We start from the raw sequence: 18,919 nt of genomic DNA on the forward strand, positions 1-18,919 counted from the left end.
CTGGCTGCTCCTCAGAAGAGACGGAAGCCGCGGCAGAGGTGATGGCTGGGCTGCATTGAGGTCTTAGTGCCACCGTCACGGTCAGCTGGCGTTTTCTGGGCCAGGTTCAGCCGCGGGGGAAGTTGACACAGCGTCCATGCAGTTATTGGTCTGGCTCCCAGGTTGCATTTGGCCCTGGCCATTTCAGTGCCGGAGAGGCCATTCTGGAACGGTTTTCCCCTGCCTGATGCAGTGTCTGAGCCACAGACTCCCAGCGGCTGGGGGTTTCAAGTGCGGGAATCCAGCGCTGGGCTCCTGTGTCTGTGAGCGTCTGGGCTGTGCCACCCCAGGTTGGCAATGGAGGCCGGAACCAGGCCAGATTGACCTGGTTGCATTACGCACACATTGTAGCAAAGTCCAAAGTCCCAGCAGCCCTGGGTAAGCAGCTAAGGCCCCGACCCTGCAGGCTACTCCACCCAGACATTCCCTGCACCCACGCCCGGACCCACTGACATTAACCGGGCTCCGCCTGGGCGCAGGCGTCTACCCTTACAAAATGCATCACGGGCTGGGGACCTCAATCTGTGGCCCGTGGCACGACGTGAGCTAAAGGCCGTTTGCTGAGTTGCCGGGTGAATGGTTAGCCCGGACGTGAGCCCGTCTCGGAAGGTCAGGCTGCGATAACACTCTCTGCCCTAGAAACACCACGCCCGGGGCAGCGATTTGATACCACTGACCCAGAAGCCTGGAGGTAAAACTCTAACCAGCTCCCAGTGCGAGAAGGGACCTGATATCCAGCTGGCATATGCCCAGCCTGTCGCCCTAGGCTGCCAGCCCTGCCTCCACGTCTCCCTCCTCCGTCCCTCCATCCTCCCCCACTTGCCCTGAATTAACTTTTGCTGCTGCTGTTTGACAGGCAGCTTCTGAACCAACCCCCTCTGTAGTGCTGATCTAAAATAAAACTATCTCCAGCCTGCCGCACTCTGCTCCCAGCTCAACTCACTCCTGAGATCCACCCCAGGGGGGACTGGCAGCCAAGAAACCAAGGAGCCACCGGCCGGACAGTCAGATGCCTCAGCGGAAGGACAACTTGCAATTTCTTCCTTCCCACCCAACTTACAGTGCTGGGATCCGGATTTCCAAAGGAATCGTCTGTCCCCCTGCTTTGCCTCACTTCTGAGCTCCGGGCTGGTGCTGCATTGTGCCAACTGCTTGCCAAGGTCAGTTGCAGGGAAATGCATGTTCAAAAAGGAGGCAAGTAAATCAGGTCATTGTTAAACGACTTATCTGCATGGCACGAGCGCGCCCCTTCTTGCATTGTGTTTGCAACCCGTCCCTGGCACCGCGGCTGAGCTGAAAGTCTTGCTGTGTCTGTGGCCGGAGGCTACTGTTAACTGCAGTTGCGGTGGATGGGACATGAGGACGGGTTGCTTTCATTGGCCAGGGCGCAAGCGCTGTATGTAAGATCGACCGCTTGCAACAAGATTCAGCCACAGTGCAGAAGTGCCGGTAACGCAACCGTAATCTGTGGCCACCGCGTGCAAAGTGCACGTCCCCTAGCACGTCCGCACGCCTCCCAGGTGTGGAGCGGAGCAGGGAGATGGGCACGCTGAGCTACCTGTGCGTGGGTTTGTGCACTCACCTACCTGCAAAGAGGGAGCGGAGCCAGGGACAGGCACCCTGTGCTGTCGCAGAGGCCTGCAGCTGCAGATAGGGCAAGCGCTCAGCTAAATTTGGAAAGGGCTCCGTGTTCTGCAGACCGAGGCTTTTTCCCCACCTCGGCCTCACACCAGCTTCGGGGGCATTGCATTCCCGTTTACGTAACTTTGCTCCATTAACCTTCTCCCGCCCAGCCCTGCTGGGATGCCCTTGAAAAACACCCTGTAAGTGCACAGTGGCTGAAGTCGTGCTGAGTGGGGGGCCTGCTTAAAGAGACGTCCACAATGAGGAACAAAACACCAAGCACACCCTCCAAGTGGGTTAAAACTAGACAGTGCAAAGCAAAGACACTTTGATCATAAGAAGGGTCTTGCAGTGGAGGCAGGACGACACACAATGGGGCCTAGTGGCTAGTGAGCCAGATTGGGACGCGAGAGATCCAGGTTCTACTCCTGGCTCTGCTGCTGGGTGCGCTTGGGCAAGTCACTTCCCTGCGCCGTGCCTCGGTTTCCCAACCTGCAAAGTGGGATAGTGGTGCTGACCTTGGCGGGGCATGTTGAGCTGTGTGGCTGACAAGTGCAACGTAAGTGCTGACCCTGTCTCAGAAGAGAAAAGGCACAGGCCCCTAGTGTAATGATCCAGGCCACTTAGTGATTGCTGGGGGCCATCCAGCTGCCAATACGCCAGGTCTAGCTAGCAGCGGGCTCTGCAGGGTTCACAAGAACCATGCAGCACTAGTCAGTTCATTGTGATCACTGCAGCAGGGGCTAAAGTCCACCCTGGTTTATACCCATGCAACCTCCCTGGCAGCACCACTGAAGGCAGCAGGGGACCCCGGGGGACAGAATTGGGCCTGGATACCGTCTGACTCTCCCATAAGGGACAAAACTGCAAAAGCCTCACTGCAGAGTCACGGCAACCAGCGTTGGAAAACAGCTGCCGTGTTAGGGTGGTGAATCCCCCTTACTGTGCCCTCGGCTGTATTCCCCGGGGCTTTCGTCTGGTTGTGAACGTGCCCATCCCTTGGGAGACTGTTCCATCTCACTGCCAGGAAGCCCAGCCTGATATTCCAGCCGAATGCCCCATTTTCCCAGCCAGATACGTCGTTCCCCCCCTGCGGGATGCCCGGCCTTTCTTCATGGTAATTGTTTGGAGACTGTTAGCCCGTGTCACCCCCTGCAGAAACACACACTGAGTGCCATGAGGTGCCCCCGAGGCCAATGGCGACTTTCCCAGGAGCACAGCCTGGGAGTGAGTGTAGACGGCCTCCCATTGCTCTGGGAAGGAGGTGCCTGGGACTGAACCCAGGCTCCCAGCAGCGTCAGCCCAAACTGCACCGACTTTGCATCATCTCCCGTCAGCAGGTTCTTTGACTCCTCTTTCCTGTCTGGCCTAGGCACGGAGATGACCCTCTTCACCCCGCTATCCCCAGTTCGTTGCCCAGGGTTGCCAACTTGGTAATATTTAAAAACCGGACACTCCAGCAGGAGTGCTGGAACCTCCCCTGCCCCGCCTCTTCCCCTGAGGCCCCGCCCCCTTCCACTCCTCTTCCCCTCCCACCCCCAACCCTCCTGCCCGGGTCAGGAAGGACTTGCCTGTGGAGCTGGGGCTGGGAGCTGCAGCCTCCCAATGAAGGTAGGAGGCGGGCCCGGCTGAGAGGGGCTGGAGCAGGTGATGACCCGGTGCCTCCCCTGCTCACAGTAACCGGACTTTGGGGGTCCTGTCAGTAAATCTGACCGGACACTGTCAGGTCCCTTTTCGACCGGACTTTCCGGTTGAAAATCAACTGGCCACCCCATCGTTGCCACTATGCGCCTCCAGCTGCACACACGGAGCATCTCACAGTCTTTCATTCCTCCTCACAGCCCCGCGGGGCGGCAGGAAAATGCCACTGGCCCCATTTAACCGGTGGGCAGAGGAGCAAGGAGAGAGCAAGGGCTCTCCCCACAAGGGGACTCAGGCGTCCCAGCGCTCACTGGCTAGCTTCCAGGCGCCCCGTGGAATTCACAGCCCCGAGCTGGGCATCCCCAGGCATTGTCGGGGGACGCAGAATGTGCGGCACAGATGCCGGCGAGCTGAGGGGGGTGCTGCTGAAGCAAGCCAGTGGGAAATGCCCAGGCAATGGGTGGAGCCTAAGCACTGCTCCTCCAGGGTAGCTAAGGCTTTTAGCTCTGGGTGGGAGGGAGATACCTTCCTCCGCTTGGGCTTCTTAGCTGTAAACCCTCCTGAAGCTAGGAGCCTAAGCCAGATTGGTCCTGTCTCCCATGGGAGAGAGCCCTGCGCTAGCCCCTAGCCTGGTGGGTAGGCACTCAGTTGGGAAGCGGTGGCCCTGTTTTCCAATCCTGCTCCGCCTGATTTGGAGCCAGAATTTGAACCCAGATCTTCCAGCTGACTGCCCAAACTGCTGGGCCCTCAGGGGTGTGGGGGAGGAGAAGCCTTTCTCCATCTCTTCTGCTGAAGCTTCTCATTCACTATGCCTGGGGCGAGAGAGCGGGTGAGAAAGAGAAGGCAGTCCTATTGCCTGGGGGCTAGGGCACGCTGCTGGCATGCAGGAGAGTCAGGCTCACGGCTCTGCTCCAGACTGGGGCTTCAAACTTGAGTCACCCAGCTCCGAGGGAGTGCGCGAACCACTGGATACAATGGGATGTACGCACACAGCCCGCCTGCTCCCGAAATTCCTCATCTGGCTGCCCCCGGCAGCCTTTTTGCATGGCCTGTTCCGTGCTCTGAGCACACCTGCAGGCGAGAGACCCAGAGGAAGGCGTCGTTGGAGAAAGCCCATAGGCATGACCTCGGGTGCTGAGCGATGAGGCAGCGTCAGGCCTGAGGTGGCTTTGTCCAGGCCCATTAGCAGACACTTAGGTTGCCTAGGGGATGTTCCTGGAGGAGATTTAGGATTAGTTTAGTTTGCAGCTGAGCAGGAGTTTTGAGGAGCTTGGGGGCACTTAAATGTCGGACTGAGAGTGGCCATGGATCTAGCCCTGAAAGACTTGCCCAAGGCTACACAGGAAACCTGCAGCAAAGGAGGAACGGGTCTTGCACATTCTAGGCTAACCACTGGCCCATCCTTCCTTCCTCCGCATTTGGGCTGAATGGGAAGGAGGTTTAGGGCCAGGTCCAAAGACTCCCATGGACTTCACTGGGCTTTGGATTGGGCCCCAGGTGAACCCCTTCAGTCGGAAAGCCAAGCCGCAGGTTGACCCGCGCTTTTGGTGCAGTGAGTGATCTGCCTTGATTGGACCAAAGAGAGGCTCCAGCTTTTAAAAATTCAGTAAAATAAAATTAAAAAAAAAATAAACCCACCCGAGGCAAAAGCTTTACAAGTCAGACATTAAATCAGGGGCCGCCAGAGTGGGGTTTTTTATTGCTTACCCAGTGACTCTGCTAACTGGGTAAGGGTTTTTTTATAGACAAATTAGAGGATTGGGCCGAAAAAAACCTGATGAGGTTCAACAAGGACAAGTGCAGAGTCCTGCACTTAGGACGGAAGAATCCCATGCACTGCTACAGACTAGGGACCGAATGGCTAGGTAGCAGTTCTGCAGAAAAGGACCTAGGGGTCACAGTGGACGAGAAGCTGGATATGAGTCAACAGTGTGCTCTTGTTGCCAAGAAGGCTAACGGCATTTTGGGCTGTATAAGTAGGGGCATTGCCAGCAGATCGAGGAACGTGATCGTTCCCCTCTATTCGACATTGGTGAGGCCTCATCTGGAATACTGTGTCCAGTTTTGGGCCCCACACTACAAGAAGGATGTGGAAAAATTGGAAAGAGTCCAGCGGAGGGCAACAAAAATGATTAGGGGTCTGGAGCACATGACTTATGAGGAGAGGCTGAGGGAACTGGGATTGTTTAGTCTCCAGAAGAGAAGAATGAGGGGGGATTTGATAGCAGCCTTCAACTACCTGAAGGGGGGTTCCAAAGAGGATGGAGCTCGGCTGTTCTCAGTGGTGGCAGATGACAGAACAAGGAGCAATGGTCTCAAGTTGCAGTGGGGGAGGTCCAGGTTGGATATCAGGAAAAACTATTTCACTAGGAGGGTGGTGAAACACTGGAATGCGTTACCTAGGGAGGTGGTGGAGTCTCCTTCCTTGGAGGTTTTTAAGGCCCGGCTTGACAAAGCCCTGGCTGGGATGATTTAGCTGGGAATTGGTCCTGCTTTGAGCAGGGGGTTGGACTAGATGACCTCTTGAGGTCCCTTCCAACTCTGATATTCTATGATTCTATGATTGCTGCTCACACAGGCAGTCCCCTTCCTGATCCCCTTTAAAGTTCACTCAGCTAATGTTACTGAGTACACAGGATTAACTGCTCCTCTGCCGAGCTGTATTTTCTGCATCTCCCTGCAAGATAGCCCAGAGTGGCTTCCATCTAAGCACATCTCCCTGCCTGAGCCAGGAGCCTTTCGGCTCACCTGCCTATGGTTCATCAGGGTCTGGCTGCTGAGTCTGGCCCACATGCTCAGGGTTCAAATGATTGCCGTATTTGGGGTTGGGCAGGAATTTTCCCCAGATCAAACTGACAGAGACCCTGGGGGCTTTTTTCCTTCCTCTGCAGCAGGGGGCACAGCTCACTTGCTGGTTTGAACTAGAGTAAATGGTGGATGGATTCTCTGTAACTTGAAGTCTCTAGATCATGATTTGAAGACTTCAGTAACTCAGCCAGCGGTTCGGGGTCTGTTATAGGAGTGGATGGGTGAGGTTCTGTGGCCTGCCATGTGCAGGAGGTCCGACTAGATGATCATGATGGTCCCTTCTGGCCTTAAAGTCTATGAGCCTCTGAGCCTCTGCTGCTGTAATGGAGGCGTTTGAGTCACTGAACGAGTGACTCTGCTAACTGGGTAAGGCCCCTCCAGGGGAGAAATTCACCAGCTACTACTACTAATGGGCACGTCTACACAGCTCACGGCTCCCAGGCCGGGTTACCAGGCTTGGGCTAGCGGGGCTTGCACTGGCGCGCTAAGAAGAGACAAGTATCAGAGGGGTAGCCGTGTTAGTCTGGATCTGTAAAAGCAGCAAAGAGTCCTGTGGCACCTTGTAGACTAACAGACGTATTGGAGCATGAGCTTTCGTGGGTGAATACCCATGACATGACATGCATCCGAAGAAGTGGGTATTCACCAGTGAAAGCTCATGCTCCAATACGTCTGTTAGTCTATAAGGTGCCACAGGACTCTTTGCTGCTTTTAAGAAGAGACAGCACTTTGAAGTTGCAGCTCGGCGTCCCATTGTCGTAGGCACCGTGAGGAAGAGACAGTCCCTACCCCACAGAGCTTACGATCGTGGGAGACCAGCCACGCAAAGGGAGCGGAAGGAAGTACCCTGTGACAGATGGGTAACTGAGGCACAGAGAGAGGAAGTAAGTTGCCCAAGTTCACCGAACGCCGTCCTGCCTCTTGGACAGCTTTGACTGAACAAGCAACGCTGCCCTTAGCCATTCCCTCAGCGGCGTCTGCACAAATGATGCATGGAAGGCGATCATGTTATCAGACAAGCAAATACACTCAGAGCAGTCACTAAATCTCTCCAAGCCATTGGAAACCACATTGCAATCCTACCCGCCCCGCGAGATCCCACCCTAGCAGGCCTTAAAGCAAGTGCTGGGTAGATCAGCCATGGGGAGGGGGCGTGTTTAGATACAAATGTTCCAGTCTCTGATCCCAGAATAGAGAGTGGGGAATGCAACATACAGGAGTCCCACTTGGCCTTGATGGCTCTGGAAGCTCTAAGTCTAGCCCTGAAAAATGTGACCCTGTTTAACATGACAAGATACACATAAAAACACTCATCTCCTTCCCTAGACTAAATTGCTTCACAATGCAGAGGACACTACCAGGGACCTGCTGCACACAACACATTGTCACTGGTAACCATATGTTGCCTGTATATTGACAATGATACCAAGAACATTACCCACCATTCATTGCCAGCTACATACACTACACTGCCAGCGATGTAATAGCTTCTTGTCCATGACTATGTACTGCCAGTTACATCCAGTATCTAGCATCCAACACGCTGTGCAGTTATCAGCTACATACAGGACATAGAATCATAGAATATCAGGGTTGGAAGGGACCTCAGGAGGTCATCTAGTCCAACCCCCTGCCAATCCCCAGTTCCCTAAATAGCCCCCTCAAGGATTGAACTCACAACCCTGGGTTTAGCAGGCCAATGCTCAAACCACTGAGCTATCCCTCCCTATGTGGGTGTGTCTTGCCATGGGACTTACTAGCACAGAACCAGTCAATGAAGTGGAAAGGGAGTAGCAGAGCATAGTAGCTCTCTGCCAATTTCCCGATACAGCTTAAACTACCCAGACTTACGTTGTTTATTATTATTTGTATTATGGCATCTTCCAAAGGCCCCAATCAGAAATCAGGGCCCCATCCTTCTAGGTGCTGCACAGACACAGAGAAACACAGGCCCTGGCACAAGAGATTCAGACCTGTTCAGAGGGGTTTTACCCACCAGACCCTGACCCGAGTATTCCTGGGGAACCCCAGGCTAAGCGGAATGGGCAGCGTTTCCACATTTGATTGCCAATGTTAGGCACCAAAAAACATGCCTTTTTTTAGAATTGCTCAGCTCCCTCCAGCTCTCCCTGACTTCAGTGTTTAGCGCAAGAATCCTGCCTAGGTAAGGACTCTCTTGTATAATCCCTCTATCGTGCGCCAGTCACCATTTCCCATCTGTGCCTGCGTCACAGAGGATGGTGACTCTGTTACAGCTCTAGCCGAGAGCCCAGCTCTGGAGGTCCCAGGTTAAAATCCCCAGTGCTGGCCAAGATTTCAGCTGTCACCCTTTCACGCTCCATGCCTGTCTGCCCCTGTGGGGATCGGAGAACTGCAGTCCGCTTCTGGTGCTGTCCCTGTGCCAGCATGCTGTGGAAGGAGCATCGCCACAGGGCAGGGCCTGGACACACACAGTCCTACGTGCCTTCAAAAACAATGTCTGTGCCTAGACGATTTCCCAGCCACGGGTTTGTGATCTTTAGCTTCATTGTGGCAGCTCCTCTGCAAGGAAAAGCACCAACACAGGTGAGTAGGGGAGGGATGGTTTAAATGAAAGGAAGTGGCCAGAGGCCAAGCAATGTAATCTTCTGAGTCAGGGATTCCCAACCTATGGTTCTTTGAGCTACATGACATTCAAGGCGCCCGCAATATCCATCCATTAGATAGGTGTTCCATGTCCTCTGCCTGTATCACAGAAGTACCCAATACTCATAAGAAGGCAGAGGATTATCCACTAGGCCGGGAGTCAGGTGAGCTGGGTTCGGTGCCAGGGGAACGATGATACCTGCCCTCTAGTACAAAGAGCCCTGAGATCTAGGGATGAAAAGTACGGTACCACCCAGGGGGCAGTAAATGAGGTAGAGGCTGGAACTAGTCCACAGGAGGGGGGAGACAAAACAGGGGACCTCCTCCCTCCGAGCAGCTGGGAAGGGGTGGCAGAGAGGCTGTTACTTTGCAATGGCATAACGTGGCTGTATGGGGACAGCCCCACACATGCACGGTGGGGTTCTGCTGTGGCTCACTGCCTGGCCGTCCCCAGATGAGGATGCTGGCCTAGCCCATCAGCCCCGTCTTGCGGAAAAGGGATAACAGCCAAGTGCTCTGCAACACTAAGGCGCTGAATGCAATGTGCCACTGACCACGCTAGCTCCCAGCAGAAGGCAATGGGGCAGCATTGGCAGTGACTGACTGCAAGGGGATTTTGCAATGGTGAGGCGCATTAGAGTCGCGATATCATATCGGACAATGAGGTGAATCCCATTCCCTGGGATATTTAAAACCAGACTGGCCTGAGCGCTGTAAGGAGCAACGCTGCTCCGTCAGAAAGAGCAAACACATGACCGAATAACCCTTCTGATTTCTATGGTCACGTGCTCTGCTGGAGACGGAGTGGAATAGATGGACCATTCTTGTGTTGAGTCTAGCAGCTCCTGTGTTTGAAAAATAAAGGCAGGCTGGAATCACAGGGCTGAGGAAATTCCCCTTCTTGTTCAGGAAGGGTAGTAGAAGGATATGTCAGCCCATGGGTGGTAGATAAAGGAGCCCGTCAGCTGGTAGAACACTGCAGACAAAAGACGACAAAATGGATCCAATCCTCCAATTTCAAGTCATTCATGTGTAATGAGATCCCACACACAGTGTGGGTGTGAGTAGCTATGAACACAAAACGTTTCCTTTCGTTTTTTTCTCTGCCAGATCTGGAGACCCTTGGCTGTTGGGGTGGCAACCCACCAACATGGGTATTAAAGCAGTGTTACCGAGTTATGAGCTGGGTTTCTACGCTCTGATCTTGACTTGTGCGGTGGTGTATAGTGGAAATGGGATCTTCGACGCATCGAGAGGTAATTTTCCTAATCCAAGCTAGCCAGGTGTGGGTGCGTAAGTGGTAGGTGTATTCCAAACAGGTATTCTTACCATCCAGAATTCAGAAGGAGCCAATTTCCACTCATTTGCAATATCTTTTCCTATGATCATAAGTATAAAGCTCTTGGACTTGATTCTCTGCTGAGAATGACCTTGTGAGTCACTTACACCTGAGCAAAGTAGGTGTGAAATGCTGCCCAATCCGAGTGGAACTATTCCACGCTCACTGGGCACAGATTTAAATGGCGACATCAGGCGCAACGCAGTGGCGAAGCCCATATGTCAACGTCCTAGACAGGCCGATACATTATCTTCAAGGGCTCTGATTGTCAGTAATGCAGCACATCTTTTTATGGGACAACGGCACTGCTGACCGCTGGGTCCCCCTCCCCCTATGAGAGCTCCCAATTCTTCCTATCTACAGCATATCATCTCATGATGGTTCCTCAAACAGGGCAGGGGCAGGATGTTGGAGAAATCCCTGGTTGGAGGCTCTTTGCTCCTTTCCTCTGGTTTCTTTAGCAGTGCAAACAACCCGCATGGGGATGATCTTTCTGGGTTGAGTCTGAAGCACATTGGTGAGGTGATGCAGGTGACGCTTGGACTGCTGCTGCCTATGATGTATCTGTCTGGAGCATAAACAGGGGGCTTCAGGCTGAGGGTGGTCATGCCAGCCCCCTCCAGCTAAACCCTAAATCCACAGTTACCTGGACGTAGCTGTGAGTGAGACGAACACTGCCCCAATGGACAAAGGAGCCATCCAATCAGCTGACTGAGAACCTGCCCCTAAGCCCATTGAAATCAGAGAAGCTCTTTCTAATGACTTCAGTGGGCTTTGGATCAGGCCCATAGGTTTCAGAAGAAGGGCTCCACTCCCAAATCCCATGGGAGCCGCAGGCGGTCAGCACCTCCCATGATTGGACCCTTATGGGCTGGCTGAAGGGGTAACAGAGAAGCTGTCTGGGAGCCCCCAGAAGTACCCCACCCTAAGTGCTCAGGGGGTGACTCGAAAGAGCTGGAGTGATGGAGGAGATGGCTCCTTGGGTTGAGTGGGATTTTTCAGAGGGGAAGAAGAGCTGTAGCTACGCAACTCCCGTTCGTGCCAACAGAAGCCATGCAGTAAATCCCATGCCCGGTCACTTTTGAAAACCTCAGCTGCTTTATCTCCCCTCTGTTGCTTTTTCTCCTCCCATCTACCAGAAGGAGGCAACTAAGCCGGGGAAAACCCCTCCCCTGCTTACCCCGATGCTCGTCCCCCATGCTGACCAATCCCAGGGAAGAAGTGCAGCAGCATCACGGCGCAGGCCCTGACTCAGCAACGCCCTGGAGCGCATGCTTCACTGTAAGCGAGTGCAGTGGCTTGAATGGGAGCTGCACCTGTGCTCAAAGTTAAGCACGTGCCTAAGTGCTTGGCAGCCTTGGGCTGTGTACAGAAGACAGTCTCAGCATCAGAGTGGTTTCTCCCCGGGTAACACCTGTTCTTTTGCAGATAATGTGAACAGAAAAGCCTTTCGGCAGGGCATAAAGCCGGGCTGGCATTACTTCGGCAGGAAAATGGTAAGTAACCCAACAGTGGGACACTGGTTGCTTAAAGTACCACCACGAAGGCTGCCAGCGACAAAAAAGAGCCCTGACTTTCCCGCCGCTCGGGTCTCTTTGCACAGTCCGCGTGAACCTTTCTGCTGCAGGTCGGAACGACCGTGTCATCAATTAAAAGTTCACTCACTAAGGAATATATTATTTACGCAACACAGAAAGCGTGCCTGGCGTTTACGTGCACCTATAGACACAAGTGATCCCAGCAGAGCCCGTACAGGGTTGATAGAGCTAAGCTAATATGCTTTGAAATCCACAGATGGTAGAAAGGGCATGAAAATAACTTGAACCGTGGGCCTGATCCTGTGAGGTGCCAAACGCCCTCGACTCCTGTTGAAGTCAATGGAAGTGGAGGGCCTCCAGCACTGAGAAGGAGCAGGCGCTGTATCCGTGCTATCCGTTAGAGAAGGACATTTGGGGGAGCTGAAGGCTTGCGCGGGAGGAGGGTTACTAAGCAGGAAGTCAGCGATTAGGGGGCCTTGGAGCGACTGCAGTAGCCTTTCCGTGGCTTGTCCGTGCTGACGTGGCTCTGTTCTGACAGGACGGAGCTGACTTTGAGTGGGCGATGTGGTTCACCTCGTTCAGGAACATCATCGTCTTTGCCCTTTCGGGGCACATCCTGTTCGCCAAGATCTGCTCCATGGTGGCTCCTCAGGTGAGCAAGAGCCCAGACACAGCTTTAAAAGCACCAGGCCGCGCATGGTATTGCAGGGCAAACGCAGATCCCTTTCCTTGCTTAACTGGTGATGGCGTCATTTAAGATTCCAATAAACACTGTTCACGGGGCATATTCCTTGGACCTAGGGGACTTTTTAAAGGGCTGCAAATACCTCATGATCTGACCCGCCCTTGTAGGGCTCGGGGCTTGTTTACCCTCGAAACGCGACAGCGGCACAGCTGCGACGCATTAGCGCTTCAGTGTAGACACTACCTACGCTGATGGGAGGGGTTCTCCTGAGGGGAAGGAGCTAGAGTGACAGAAGAATTCTTCTGTCAACCTAGCACCAGCTACACAGGGAATTAGGTTGGCTTACTGACGCCACTCAGGGGTGTGGATTTTTCACACCCCTCAGTGACATAGGTACGCTGACCTCATTTTCTAGTTTAGACCAGGTCTAAGACAAAAGAACACAGCTGGGCCACAGACAATCCACAATCGCGATGGCATGGTGGGAGCTAAATACTTCGACCTTTGGACAATATCATAAAAACCATCTGTGTATATTGAGAATTTGACGAGAGAGGGGGCTCCCCCAATGAATGGCCTTCCAAGTGTGTCCCATTAAAAGCCTTTCAGGGCAGGGACTGTCTGTCACTTAGGCACTACCATAAAACTAACTAACAAGTGCTGTGGGTGATCAGGCCAGGAGTGGCTGTGACTGAGAGATGCTGAAGGACTCTTTGGTTCTCGACTTTCCAGACAATGTTGCTTTTTTCAATCACACTTTTTGGGGACGGTTTTCTACCTCTTCGTCCGTCTTTCATTTAATCAGGGCAGATGCATAAAAGCAGGATCATTGCTCATTATTTATGTAACCCTTCTGCCCCTCTGAGTTGGCAGCAACAAGGGCCGGGTTCAGTATCTAGGGGTTCTGTTTCAATAACACAATGCAAAACCAGCTCAAGCCCCAACCCAGTGACCTGGGACAATTACATCCCACCCCCCAGGCACCTCTAAGAGACAATACTTCCCCTCTCGCAAGCACAGAGTCTGAGTGTAGCAAAAGCCTTTTAATAAAGGAGGGAAACGATGCGGCATTATGTTGGGGAAACACCACAAACAGGATTCATAACACAAACCATGAGCAAAAGACCCACCTCCAAGTAAGTTTGGCAGTGTCCTTTTCCCCTCAAGGTCTTAAGTCCAATCACCCCAAAGTCCAACAACCCAAAAGTCTCTGTCCCTGGTCATGCCGCCCCAGATCAAAAGTTTATCTGCAGAGTTTCCCCCCCCCAGCCTGGGTGGAAATGGGGGGGGCACACAGGGTGTTAAGGGGTACCTTACATGGTCTGAGGCCGACTGCCCCGCCTCTCCGTGGAGTTCTGCTGCAGCTTTCACCACGAACGGCTCCGCTCTACCAACCGCTCCGCTCCGTTCCTCTCCTCCAGCCATCCCGTGAGCCGCTCCAGCCGTCTCCGGAAACTGCTCCGCTCTGCCAGCCACTCCACCAGCCTTCCCAGGAACCACTCCAGCTGCCCCCGCAAACTGCTCCACTCCACTCGCTGTTCCATGGGCCGCTCTAACCATCCCGCAAACCGCTCCGCTCTGCCAGCTGCTTAGTAATATATCTTCAGGTTCCCCCACTAGTTAACACAGCACTCAGTAATCTCAGCTGAGTAATTTTAGCTCTTTTAGTGATTTCAGCTCTTAGTGACTTCAGCTTGTAGTAGGGGAGTCCCAGTGCTGGTGCACTATTGGCCCAAAGTGAATTCAGCTCAGCAGCCTCTACCTAGACTCCTAATAGAATCAAAATTAGCTCTGATATTCCACAGTGGAGAGAGGAGACAGTGCAATTAGTGTTCCATGCCCTCAAAAGGAGCCCATACCTGTCCCCAACCTCTCTCAATTCACTGGGTTTTGGAACCCATGTCCCTTGTCTAGCGAGTGCTACTTAGGTGATGGTGAGACCCTCTGTCATAAAACAGTTTCATTGTCCTTGATTCACATAATCAGGGTAACAACACTTTATTCCTCCTGCCCCAATAACAGAGAAACTGGGGATCCCACAGCTGCCAAAGTGACCATGGCTGCCGTGGGCTCATGCTAGGCGGGGTGGGTGTGCCTATGCAAACAAGATCAGCCCCTGAAGTTCTTTTCCACACTCACCATAATTCACCACCAGATGTCAGGGTAGAGCTCATCCTGACTCTGCTTACATTTACTACAGCTGCTTGTGTGTGTGCATGGGGGGGACATTTCATTAAAATTGTTTTCCTTTCCTAAAAAGTGTCATAAAAAATCCACAAATCTGAGACCTCCTGGCTCAGTTATTGCAACTCAAAGAGGAGGGACGGTCCAGTGGTTAGCATACTAGCCTGCGACTCAGGAGACCTTGGACAAGTCAATTAGGGCCAAATTTTTTTAAGGTGTTTTGGTGCCTAACTCCTGTTGATTGCAACACAGGTTAGGTATCTAAATACCTTTACAATCTGGGCTTTCGTCTTGCTGTGGCTCCGTTCCCCACCTGGGAAGTGGGGATAACAGCACTTCCCTACCTCACTGGGGTGCTGTGGGGATAAAGACATTAAAGATTGCGGGGTGATGGGAGGCAGATAAGTACCTGAAAGAGAAATGTATCGGTTGAAATCCTGGCCCCACTGAAGTCAGTGTGAGTGTCACTGCTGATGTCAGTGAGGCTAAGATGGCACCCATCTAGGAATGGATGATCAGCTGGATAATCAGCTGAACACGAGCTCCCAGGGTGACGTAGTTCTAAGAGGACTAATGTGAACAAGGAGAGGGGCAGAAAACTCCCCTGTCTTGACTGAATGTAAAAACAAAAACAAAAAAAAGACGACATACACTGATCTGCTCTAGTGTAAATAAAACGGTTCCTGCTCCCCCTGTATCTATCTGGCACCCTGTATCTGTTGCCCGGGGGCGCTGGGTGTTAGACTCCCCAAGGGGCAGCCTGAGGCACGTTCTCTTTTCTCACAGCACAGATCTGTGGTTTACATGCTCTACGGGATGTTGGCCGTGCTGGGCACCATGGGACGCGCCTACCTGATGATTGTCCTCTCCCACTGTGTGGTGCTCTACACCGTTGCGCTGGCTAAGCAGAGGTGGTTGTGCTTTGCAGCCGGGCTTTGCAGCCTGGCCTCTTTCAGGCTGGAACCTTTCAGCGTGTGGCAGGTACGTGCGTAGCCGGTTTCTTTCCAGCGCACAGCTCTGTTTTGTTCCCAGTGCCGGGGTCGTGCCCTGGCCACGCACCGGTGTATTTGGGCCTATGATTTGATAGCTCATGTCAAACTGAAACATTTGAGGAAGAGCCACGTGTATGGAGGCATATCCTCTAGTGGTCAGAGCAGGAACCAGGCCTCTGGGGTTCTATTCCTGGTCCTGCCACTGATGTGCTAGGGGCCTCAGGCCAGGGGCGGCTCAGGCTGCCTTCGGCGGCTTACCTGCGTAGGTCCCCGGTCCCGCGGCTCCGGCGTACCCGCCGCCAAATTGCCGCCGAACCCACGGGACCGGCAGACCTCCCGCAGGCAAGCCACCAAAGGCTGCCTGACTGCCGCCCTTGCAGAGACCGGCAGGGCTCTCCCCCGCAGCTTGCCGCCCCAGGCACGCGCTTGGAGCACTGGTGCCTGGAGCCGCCGCTGCCTCAGGCAGGTCACTTAGCCTGTCTGTGCCTCAACATCCCCAGAGATTATAATTGTTTCAATTTAGCAATGCACTTAAGCACCTGAGCAGTCCCACTGAAGTAGTGATAGCCCCAGTGCAGGCTTGGTGCATAGCGTTCTGGACTGGAGGGGGGTGACTTTGAGTGCATCATTTCCCCTCCCCGTGCCTCAGTTTCTCCATCTTTTAAAATGGCATTGGCTGCATTGGTAAAGTGCTTCCGGATCTCTGGCTGAAAAGCTCTATGGAAGAGCTGGATATTATTATTAAATTATTGGTAGGCATATTCTTTAACTAGCTTGCTGACTCGGGACCAGTAATACTTCTCTGCCTTACAGGGGTATTAGTCCATCAGGGCTTGATTTTCAGAGGCGCTGAGCACCCGCAATTCCCGTTAGAGCAAATAGAAGCTCTGGGTTCTCAGCACTTCTGCACATCAAGCCGTAGCCCGTTTTGCAGACGTAAAGGTGATAGTCCAAGTTTCCTTGGCCCAGTCCCACCACTGGTAATTTCTTTCTGTCAATCTAAACGCCCCTTTGCAATTTCGCAGCTGCAATTTTCCATTCATGCCATTTGTATAGACCGGCTAGTGGTCCCATTCCACCCCAGAGGTGGCTGCAGCTCAGCGCTGGGTGAAGTCATCCCTGTGTGTGATATTCTAGAAGGGTGACATTCACATCTGTTCCAAAGACCAGCACAAAACCTACACACCACTTCAGTGCTCTAGTGAGCTCTTAGGTGCACCATCGGCCTTGTGCTAAACTCCTGCACGATGGTGAATTTCAGCTTAAAGTTTTGGTGATCCTTCTGGTTGTAAGAGCCAGATCATTCAATCTAGAAATAAGGGGCAGTTTTTTCAATAGTGAGGGTAATTGACCACTGGAACAACTTACCTAGGGAGGTGATGGGTTCTCCATCCCTTCAAGTCTTTCCATCAAGACTGCGTGTCTCTTCAAAAGATACGCTATAGCTCCAATGGAAATTATAGGCTTGGTGCAGAAATTAGTGTGTGAGGTTCAAGGGCTCATGTTATGCAGGAGGTTAGACTAGATAATCATAATGGTGCTTTTCTGGTCTTAAAATCTATGCAGCTAGGCTCTCAGAAAGTAAGGCGCCATTCATAGAAAAACATATCTAAAGCCAGACTCGGTCGTAGGAGATAACCACTGCAGGCAGTTGCACAGAAGAAGACCTTTTCAGCCATATGACATAGTAACTATTCTTTTTTGTTTAGAATGGATTTGTAACAAGAACTTTTGATCTTCAAGATGTTCTGTTTTATGGAGGAAGCGGCTTTACCATCATGCGCTGCATGAGCTTTGCGCTGGAGAACTCCGAGAGGAAGGACGGGATTTACTCCATCATTGACCTGCTGAAATATAATTTCTACCTCCCGTTTTTTTTCTTCGGACCCATCATGACCTTTGATCAATTCCACTCTCAGGTACTAGCTTTGTGGTTTTTCTCCTTACACCTTACGGGGCAGATTTTAAAAGGGACCCTCAGCCCAGTCTCCCACTTCGAACCTGTAGTTTTACTCCCACAAATAATTGCTGGCACGGTCGGTTTCATTTAGACATACGCTTACCTGATTTGAGGGCACAAGTCAGGTAGCTAGACACAGTGCTTAATTTAGCATAGAATCATAGAAGATCAGGGTTGGAAGAGACCTCAGGAGGTCATCTAGTCCAACCCCCAGCTTAAAGCAAGACAAAAAAGTTGCCGGGGCTCAAGCAATTTTTTACATTCTGACGTGGCAAGCCCAGAGGCTCTGGAGCTATGAACCGCCAAGCCCAGAGGTGCCGGGGCTCAGCCCTGGCACAAATTAAGCCGTGGCTAAACATCAAGGTGACGTCAATTGCACCTGCAATTAGATGATGGAACAAAATTCCGATGCAAAACAAGAAGCTGTTTCTAAAAATCAGCGCCACTGGGTCAGGTTTTCAGCTGAGCTGTTTCTGCCAACAATATGTGAAGAAGTGTGCTGTGGTGGTGAAGTCATTGGAGTAGGATCTTGGTTCGATTCCTGGCTTTTCCACTGACTCACTGTGCAACTTCGGACTTAATTTCTCTGTGTCTGTTTCCCATCTTCAAAATGGGGATGATAATTCTTCTTTACTTCCTAGGGGTGTTGCAAGAATAAATTCATTGTTTGTGAGGAGCTGAGGTACTATGGGGGCCAGATGACAACCTAGATGACAGACAGAAGTTGCACCTGCAAAGTACTCAGCGGTGTGCAGATAGTTAGCTGCCCCTACAAATTCCCATTTGTTACATGCAGTTATTCCCATGTGCACATGCTCACACATTCTGCAGCTGCCACGTGGGCCCCAATGTGGACTAGACACATTATATGTTTGCGTCCCTCTGTGTGTCACATCTTTGTGTCTGTCCGTCCTCCCACAATACTGCCCTCTAGTGGATGGAACGTCAGACCTGCTTAGGCAGGCTAAGACATGTGATCACGTCGCCCTCTAGCTGCTGTAGCTGACAGACACTATGAGCCTTCATACAAGAGAGAATTTCAGTCTAGAGAGACAAGGCAATATCTTTTATTGGACCAACTTTTGTTGGTGAGAGAGACAAGCTTTCGAGCTACACAGAGCTAAATTTTATATAGGCCTGATTTTCAGAGGTGCTGAGTGCCCGTAGCCTCACTGAAGTTAATGGGAGATGTAGATATTCTAAGGCTCAGAAAAATCAAGCCATTTATCTATATATAAATAAATTTAAAAAGGACAAAAGACTTTTTATACTGGGAAGTGGCTTGGCAACTAAATATACGGGTTCCTCCTGCTCCTTCTATCATACTCCTCTGTCTGTATATACGTACACGTGTGTACCTATATATACACCAACGCACATACATATGTTACATGTTGGTACAACACAGAACTTATGTTTGCAAATGTATGCAGTCATCCAGTCATTGGCTGATACTCAACTGTCTGTTCAAAAAGGAGAAACAGA

General features: G+C 52.1%; 1 protein-coding gene across 2 annotated transcripts in view; it reads left to right on the plus strand.

The window, feature by feature from the left end:
* The first annotated feature begins 911 nt into the window (after window positions 1–911).
* Window positions 912–18,919, plus strand: part of HHATL (hedgehog acyltransferase like) — a 40,503-nt gene continuing 22,495 nt past the window's right edge. The window contains exons 1-6 of one of the 2 annotated variants that reach the window (XM_008170753.4): window positions 912–1,199; window positions 9,847–9,992; window positions 11,504–11,571; window positions 12,152–12,265; window positions 15,269–15,463; window positions 17,184–17,393. In XM_008170753.4, the coding sequence (XP_008168975.2) occupies window positions 9,887–9,992; window positions 11,504–11,571; window positions 12,152–12,265; window positions 15,269–15,463; window positions 17,184–17,393 (693 nt within the window). In that variant the 5' untranslated portion in view covers window positions 912–1,199; window positions 9,847–9,886. The remainder of the gene's footprint in view (window positions 1,200–9,846; window positions 9,993–11,503; window positions 11,572–12,151; window positions 12,266–15,268; window positions 15,464–17,183; window positions 17,394–18,919) is intronic. The other variant, XR_010598190.1, reaches the window with a different exon arrangement.

Source organism: Chrysemys picta, chromosome 2 (genome assembly GCF_011386835.1).
Source record: "Chrysemys picta bellii isolate R12L10 chromosome 2, ASM1138683v2, whole genome shotgun sequence".
In the NCBI taxonomy this organism is placed as follows: Eukaryota; Metazoa; Chordata; order Testudines; family Emydidae; genus Chrysemys; species Chrysemys picta.